This window comes from Temnothorax curvispinosus, unplaced genomic scaffold (assembly GCF_003070985.1).
Source record: "Temnothorax curvispinosus isolate PA1 unplaced genomic scaffold, ASM307098v1 QBEX01011363.1, whole genome shotgun sequence".
In the NCBI taxonomy this organism is placed as follows: domain Eukaryota; kingdom Metazoa; phylum Arthropoda; class Insecta; order Hymenoptera; family Formicidae; genus Temnothorax; species Temnothorax curvispinosus.
In genome coordinates, this window is record NW_020221143.1 from 1 (window position 1) to 8,670 (window position 8,670).

The window sequence follows — 8,670 nt, forward strand, 5'->3', positions numbered from 1 at the left end:
GTGCGCACTGATGCACATTACAGCCATTATACACAAATTAACATAAAGTGTATGTTCATTATAAACGGGTTAAATAACGAAATGCTCAATACTCTTTATTGTGCTATTTAGTAAAATATGTATTGAGTCTTTTATCAGTCAGGGTATTTGTATTTTACTTTGAAGATTAGAGGTTAAATCAGTATACAACGGCCGTAGTATCCATCAGTGCGCAATAAGTATATCCAATCGAATTTGGTATAAGTCAAAACCTAAAACTATTTGTGTTTATATTATTATAATAAAATTGTTTTTCGTTGGTTTAAACTAGCATCCTTTGTCTTGCTCGAAAGTTGGCCGTTCGATTTTTACATTTAGCTTTGCTTTTATCGAACGTAGAGTTTTTTATTTATTGTATATTTAACATGTCACCTATGTAAATAATGAATAATCTACGGAGGGGATCATGAAAAATTCATACGTCAGAAGTATCGGAAATTTATATTTTGTTTGCTATTTTATTTTCAGTGCTATTATCACCTTGGACACAATTTTTAGGATATGAAGAAAAATTACCAATGGTCTTAAATATTTCGATTTTATACATATAAAAAAAAAAGAAATATATATATGTATAGGTATACTGTGTATATTGCAACCGCGTGAACTATAAGCAATACTGCTTATTTTGCCTACGTGAAAAAGGTTCGTATAAACATATAATAAAAATCATATACACATGCAGTCTGTCCAGTCTGTACAGTGTGACTAATTTTTTAAAATTTTTTTCTACAGCGCCGTCTCTTGATAAATTAACAGAATCTCATTGACATTCGCTATGGCATTTACTATGGATATTAAAACGCAACAAAAAGCCAATATTAAATTTTGTGCCAAACTGAAAATACCAGTTAGCGAAGCGCACAAAATGTTAAAAGAGGTGTATGATAAGGATTATATTCAGTATGTAAATGTTTTATACTGGTATGATCAATTTCGTAATAAATTTAGAGAGAATATCTCAGACGATGGAAGAGGACGCCAAAGAAGAATTCGTACCTCTGAAAACGTAGAAGAGGTGCTTGAAATCATTCGGTCGGACCCCTATGTGTCCACAACACTCATCAACAACCTCACTGACATATCTGAAAGATCTTTTTACAGAATTCTAAAAGATTTAGGCAAATGTAAGGTTGAGAACCGCTTTGTAAGCACGCTGAGAGACGATCAAAAAGACGCCAGAGAAAAGCACTGCAAAGACATCCTAAAAGCAGCTAATACTGATCCAAATTTTATGAAAAATATCGTAACTTGTGGCAAAACATGGTTTTTCCAATATGAGCCACTCCCAGAGCAGCAGAACCGAGAAGGAACAAAATCGAAAAAAGTGCGCATGCAGAAGGGCCCAATCAAGACATTCCTCACCGTTTTCTTTGATTCGAAAAGAATGATCCACGCAGAATTTATGCCGGAAGATCGAACGGCAGACGCTGCTTATTATTTAAAAGTTCTGAATCGCTTGTGGCGCGTGATTTCTGAAATTCCTGAATACCAAGAGCAAGGGTCTTGGTTTCTTTTACACGATTATGCACCGGAACACAAATCTAAGATTGTGTGCGATTTCTTGGCCACAAATCACATCACAACGCTCGAACATCCCCCGCATTCGCCTGATTTGAATCCATATGACTTTTGGTTGTTCCCAAAACTCAAATCGGCGATAAAAGGAAAGCGATACAATAATATTCCCGACATGGAACAGGCTTTGACCGTGGCTTTACAGGCGATTAAGGAAAAAGAGTGCAAAGACTGTTTCGAAAAGCTTTTTAATCAACGCTTACAGCGTTGTATTGACTCGGAAGGAATGCATATTAAATTAAAAAAATAATTAACTTCTTGTAATTTTTTCGGTACCAGTCGCACTAAAGCTTGAACAGCAACTGTGTACAATTCATGTAGACGTAATCTTGAAATTTAATTACGACGTAACGGAATTTACGACAATCGGAATTGTTTAATTATATCTTAAATTTCTGTTGTGTTTTCTAGAAAAAAAACCGATTAATTATTCCGATCGGAATTCATTTTGAAAAGTTCTATCATATACGTGGCAAAGTATATATATTTTATACCGATCTTCAACTGATATCAAAGAATTATTATTAATCATTTATACAGATATTTTAAAACTAAATAGTTTCTCTTAAGTCCCGATTCCCCGCACAAACGTGAAGGGTTTTTTTCCGAACTGAAAGACGCAGGATTTTATATCCGTAACTGAGATAGCCACATCTGTCAAAAACAGATTTTGAAAGTATCCGCTGCATATTTTGTCGACAAAATGTCAACAGAAATATAAATAAATTAATATAATGTATATAATGGCAGATTGATTGCAGAAATTGAGTTTCATAATAATGTTTTATTTAAATAATGTATTTCATTTCAATTATTTAAATAATGTATTTTATTTCAGCGAATAATTTTCTATTGAGTTTTCGTAAATCACAAAATTTGCTGTCAAATTATATCGACAAACTCTGTTGACAAAACATTAGTTTAATGCGGACACCAGATAATACCAGCGGCCTAATTCTCGAAAAATATCGCATACGATTGATACGATACATATGTTATGAATATCACACATTCGCATCCAATAACATACTTGCAAAGTGTGATTTTCTAATGACATTTATAAAATATTGTATATGTGATATTTTTCGAGAATCAGGTGTCTTAGATCTGTTGCAATATCTGAGCAAATCTGTTGCCAATCTGTCGTCATACTGCGGGTATTGCTTACTTCGAGTCTACTTTTTATTTATATTTATTCGGAAAAAATGGAATTTATTTACTTGTGCGCCGCCATTGCACAACATATGTATATATTAAAAACATTTTTAAACGATGCTTTTATCAATTTTTGTATCAATTTGTAATTTACATTAAGCAGTAAACAAGCATTAATATAGCCTATGAACAGATGTTAATTATAAAATAAGAGATATATATCTTCTCATATTTCCAAAGAATTATATATTTACGACGATTTAGGAACAAGTTTCTTCGAGAAAAATATTATAGATATAGTATATAGGTAGGTTTATTATACTGATTGTCTCAATAAATGTTAAAAAATAAAAGAATCAAAGAAAAAATATGTCTATATGTATATTAATCACGTCTAGGCAGGTATTTTAAAACAAATAATTATTTGTTCTAATGATATTTCCCTCCAAAAATGTAAGGATTAAATTTCTTTGAAAAAGAACTGCAGCTGATGCATTATAGATTTTACATCCATAGCAGATGCTGGACAATATATAAACGTTGACCATATTTGCGCACGGATTAATACACGTTATAATAACAATAACATAAAAGTATCTTTCAAATTCCTGTAAATCTTAAAGTAAAATATTTAGTAGATGAGTATGTATATTTTTATCAGATTATAAACCTGCATGCTTGTTTTAACCGAATTTCTTACACGGTTCATCTTTCCTCTCATCCTTTTCACGTTGAAGAGAAAAATAAAGAAGATGAATTGTGCAAGAAGTTTAGCTAAAACTAACAGACCTAGCTTATACTTGATCATATTTCACATTTTATCAGAAAAATCGGAAATTTATATAATGAATTTTTATAATGCACAATTGAGCATTTGCTCAAATTTGCGCAAATTAATAATAGTATAAATTCTATAGCAAGGACACGGAGTTGTTGGATAATTCCCATTTTGACGTTCTCCAGGAGTCAGCAAAATTTAAAACACTTAGGCTGCGTTCCAAACCACGCTCTTAACGCTCGAGCGTCGTTCTATCTTTGTTACTTACAGAAAGTTGAGCAAGGACAGAGCACGCTCTTTGCGCTAAGAGTGGTTCTGGAACGCAGCCTTAGATTATAAACACAAGGTCTTGATCACTGTTTGTTATTATTCTTTGCTCTTTATTTCACTTGATGTATTCCGGCAATCATTAGTCCTATGTCAGTCTGACACGAGACATCACATATATATAAAAGAAGCTCTCAGTTGTGATCGTCGGAATCATCTACTTCCGTACTTCACGGCATAGAAAATCCTCTCACTTAAAATGAGAATATCACAGTGCACGTGATCAATTAAAAATGATCAAACTTTAATTAACTTAATCAGCGATTAATATAACCAGCAGAATTGCCTACAGTAAAATTTGTAACCGTTCGTCCTTAATTTACTTGTTTTTTTAACAAATAATTTTATTTTATCAAATTAATAGAAGTTCAGTCGAAATTTCGCTTTTAAAAATATATATCACTGTTAAAATAAATATAAATAAGATTTAAACTAATTTTTTTTAATTCAGATTATCTTGTACTCCATATTAAAACTCTTGTACTTTTTTTCTAATCTAACTTATATTAGTATTTTGTCATCTACCTTTAACGATAAGGGTATTGAAGGGCGAAACGAGCGAGATTTCATTAGAACTGTATTACAGCTAAAGTGGACGAGGTACAGACATTGCCCAGTTTTACAGTAGTAAGAATTAATTTTTCTACAATACAAATAATACAATATTTTGGGAACACAGTCGATATTTTACAATAAGAGCCTCCTAATTTTTCCTCTTCGTGAAAAACCAACTTGTTTCGTATTAAGTTATCGCGTATTCAATTCAGCTCTAATAGAAATCAAATGTGGCACACAACTCGCTGCCTATCAACGGTTAATATAAACGGTATCTAAACTCTCCATTAGTGTAGCAACCTGTTAGATCAATCCTCAGTAGCGAATTCAACTGCCTCAATACCTAGCAAGATCTGAATTTAGTTTTTTCTTTACTAAAGATGCGAGACTAGAGTTAAAGGAAAGGATTATGTTGAGTATTATTTTGATTATTAATTGGCAGAGAATTGTGGCTTCTTTGCGCTGGCGGTTGATAAATTGGTTGCGTACTCCGTTGCTGACCTCGTTTTTTATTGTATCCCTTATTCCCGCCAACGGCACCGCTTCCTCCTCGTCGAAATTCCATACCTGCTGCAATCATCATTTTAAATTATATTGACACTAAAATGTTTCACAATGTAAAAAATAAAAGGTAATACAATATTTAACATTTGGAGACGAACGATTTGTCACACACCATTTATGTGATTGTAACTCTGATCGTAACGTGGCTGTCGATTGTTAGAACGCTGATCTTGCCGTCTCGTATCCGAAACATAATCCTGAATCTGATACTGTCACGGTAAATTAATAAGAATTATTATCAGCAATAAAAACATTATAATTTTACATTGTGCTATTTTACATACGTCGTCCGTTATCGGTATACAATCCACCTGGAGCACTTCCTCGTAGTTTTCAAATCCCTTAAATTGCACTACACAAGTCCTCTCAGAAACGCCAGTGACTTCGGCATTGTAATACTGTAAATTTTGTACACAAATAATTAAACAACGCGCAAAACATACGAAAAAGATGGGAATGGCTCTGTGTAAAAACAATCAATTTGTCAATCAGCGGATCTCCGGTTCGATCCCGACTGTTATCCCATGTATATTTCGATTTTAGACAATGTTGATTGAAAAATTAATAGAGTAAGATGAATCCAACTCGGGGAACTCATATATATCTTAAATTCAAACATTTTCGTACAAAAAGATGATACGTACCCTATTATCTTCCCAATACTTGGCCATACACTTGTCACCTACTTGCCATACCCATGTACTGTTGATGTTGTGGCTACCGTAATTACTCTCATTTCTTTGCATGTTGGGATTCATGGCCATCCTATTTCCAACGTTACTATTCGGCTGATATCTAGGTTGACTCTTAAAATTCTGTTCAGTTGTATTAGATGAATATACTTTAGAGGTTCCGTTTTGCTGAGCTCGATTATGCCTATTATAAGAAGCATCATAAGAATGCCTATTTCTGGCCTCCGGCTCGAGGTGATTATAGTTTCTGTTACTACCGAGATTCTTTCCCTCAGTCTGGATTCTGGTATCGTTACCGCTATCACTGGCGTTTACGTTACTTGTACGCGACTGAGCAAACGTATTTCTGTAATCAATCGGCTGAGAAGACTTCTGATACGTTTCTCTGCCTCCGTCGTGTTGATACTGATATTGAGGTTCCTGGTTACGTTGAAATCGCGGCGGTTTGTTCTGCGGTGCATGAGTAGCACCGTTATATTGCGAATACATGGCGGAGTTACTGTTATTTGTTCGCTTATTATTTCTGTGGTCCTCTGAATATCTCGGAGGTGGTTGATAACCACCACGACCACCTTTTTGATTCCTATTAAGAGAGATCAATTAAGAGTCATTACAATAACTTCATTAAATATTTTACGATTTTGCTTGGTAAGATAGTTATGATTTGGTATATATTATATATCAAATTTATTAGTAATATATAGATAATATATTAATTTAGTAAGATACGTACCGTCCACCTCTTCCACTTTGTGCATCAAAACCTCTTGATTCAAAACGATCTTGATTACTTTCGTTATTTTGTATATAGCTGTTTTGAGACAAATTAGTTGTTTCGACGCTCTCAGGTTGTACAGGTAATTTATCCTCGAGAAAGTCGAATAGGGATATTTTTCCGCTGCTTGGTTTACTGTCCTCGGTTTTCTTTTCCCGTTTGCCACGCGGCTCTCGTGGTTCGCGAGATTCCTTGGCGTTACTGCAATAAGATTATAATTCAATAATAACTAACGATAAGTGTATGAAGAAAAAAAATAGAAAAAAATAAAAATAAATTCTCTTACTTATATCTGTCGGTCTTTTGCAAGCTTCTCAGTGCTTTATCCACGTTATTTCTATTAACTCTCAAAGCGTATTCTGCCTGCTCTATGGTAAATCCACGATCCACGATTTTCTGTACGCTATGATCCAATAGCTGTGAAAAACGCACATAAATTAGATTTTCAGACATCAACGCAAACTTTTAATTTAATGAAACATGTAAAAGCAAGTCAACCTGTTTAGTCCCGCCGCCAAATACTTTCTTACTGCCTTGCTTGGCAGCTTCCGCTATCGCATCCTTGCGCTGAGCTTCAAACTCCGTATTCTCCTTGCTAGGTTTTTCTTTTTCTGCCAGAGCTTTGAAGTTCTTATCTTGCTCGGATACTTTTACGATTTTTTTACCAAATGGTATCCACGGTGGTGGCCCACCTTCCTCGGCAGATCTTACTCGAGTATGTGAAGCTAATTTCTATAACGAAAGCAGTTCTGTACCCACATGCCATATCCATTAAATACAATTAACTAATCAAGTGAAATGTATTTTACCTTATTTAATTCCCATTTTTCCACTAAACTGGCAACTTTTCCCCCAAGTATGTAAATTAAATGCACCGGTGTCAATAAAAAAAGTCCATGTGACACAGGTAGAGTTCCTGATTTTATCAGTATCTTTGTACCAGGTGGCGTGTTTAAACTACATGTAAAACAGATGATTAGAAGAGACAGTTGTAAAAAGCAAAACAAGGCAGTAACAAAATCTAATACATTTACCTTAAAGCCGATATATGTTCAACTTCTAAGGCTTGAAAATTATTCTTCCCATCTGTCAACGATAATTTCAACATCCGCGGAACTGATCTCGATTCTTCGTTTCCTTTGGGCGTAGCTACATTACGTATCTTTTGTATTTGCAACACAATATTGCCCTGACTAATATCTCCATTCCCGCTGCCAATCTCTCTCAAGTCGAGCTGTAAATAATATAATTTTTTCCTCGTTCACTCGCGTTTCTCAAATAAATTCTCAACACCCAGTCAATCGCATTGACTCATAAAGAACCACACTGATACGTACATCCAACAGTCGTTTTACTATCTTCTGCGTGTCCACCACGCTACCTGAATCAGTGGCCACATCATAACCATGATCAGATAGATACCTGGCGAAAAGAGGGCGATTAATGTAGATGAAGGGGTTTTGTAAATATTGAATGGACTCGGAGCGATCGTGGACCACGTGCAAGAGGAAGAGAATAAATTCCTTTTCCCGTGGAACGTCAGCGAGAAACTGGAGGAGTACATCTCTCACTCACCATCCCAATGCCTCCAGGCTCTCCATGTTTCTGCCGGACTATCTCTCTTTGTCGAACGAAGAGCCGGTCGTGCCTCATGAAATCGACGCCGCTATTGCGTGCGGTCCGTGAATTCGCGACGCGCCACACACGACCGCGCGTATACAAACATCTGACAGCTGACACGCGTTTTCGAAGGTGCGACGAGGGGATCGATGCAGGAGGTTCGTGTTTCCCCCGAGTTCGACGGACTCGTTGGTCGCGGGCACCTCCCAGTTTCCGTCGAGGCTGTTTCTCGCGGGCACGGCCTACTACCTACCACGCGAGAAACGGAGTGTCGCACACTGGTGCGACAACTACGAGATCGCTCAGACGAAGGAACCGCACCTATATACAACTCTGAAAACACTCGTCGCCATCTTGCAGGCTCGGAGGCTCGGAGCAGCGTGCGTTCCGACCATAGACGTGAAAAGTGACAGACCGAGCGGCGCGCCAACGACGCTTCGGTTTAAATTACTTTTTTTTTATTTTTATTATTAATTCAAATTAATTTCAGCTTAAATTAAATTAATTTTATTCTCATTATTATAAGATTATAAGATTCACACAAACAATATAGTAACAATGTAAAAAATTAAACGAAAAGTACAATT

The 8,670-nt window shown here is 35.5% G+C and overlaps 1 protein-coding gene across 2 annotated transcripts; it reads right to left on the reverse strand.

Annotated features, from left to right (window-relative positions):
* Nucleotides 1-4,437: 4,437 nt before the first annotated feature.
* On the reverse strand, nt 4,438-8,448 carry LOC112461415 (tudor domain-containing protein 3-like). 2 transcript variants are annotated; one of them, XM_025026652.1, is made up of 11 exons: nt 8,039-8,448; nt 7,801-7,885; nt 7,498-7,697; nt 7,273-7,420; nt 6,962-7,195; nt 6,750-6,880; nt 6,422-6,664; nt 5,641-6,271; nt 5,281-5,394; nt 5,109-5,205; nt 4,438-4,999 (listed from the first exon to the last, which is right to left on the reverse strand). In XM_025026652.1, exons 1-11 carry the CDS (start codon nt 8,062-8,064, stop codon nt 4,827-4,829), a joined length of 2,082 nt encoding a protein of 693 aa, XP_024882420.1. In that variant the 5' UTR covers nt 8,065-8,448; the 3' UTR covers nt 4,438-4,826. The 2 variants fall into 2 exon arrangements, with proteins under 2 accessions (XP_024882420.1, XP_024882419.1); XM_025026651.1 differs by having other exon boundaries at nt 4,438-5,002.
* Between the last annotated feature and the right edge of the window lie 222 nt (nt 8,449-8,670).

Bases quoted from the DNA above. Each gene is read 5' to 3' on its own strand.
- LOC112461415 (XM_025026651.1), bottom strand. From the start codon at position 8,064: ATGGAGAGCCTGGAGGCATTGGGATG. The intron at 7,886-8,038 runs GTGAGTGAGAGA...TCTTTTCGCCAG, and splicing joins AGCCTGGAGGCATTGGGATG to GTATCTATCTGATCATGGTT. The intron at 7,421-7,497 runs GTAAATGTATTA...TTTTACATGTAG, and splicing joins GAACATATATCGGCTTTAAG to TTTAAACACGCCACCTGGTA.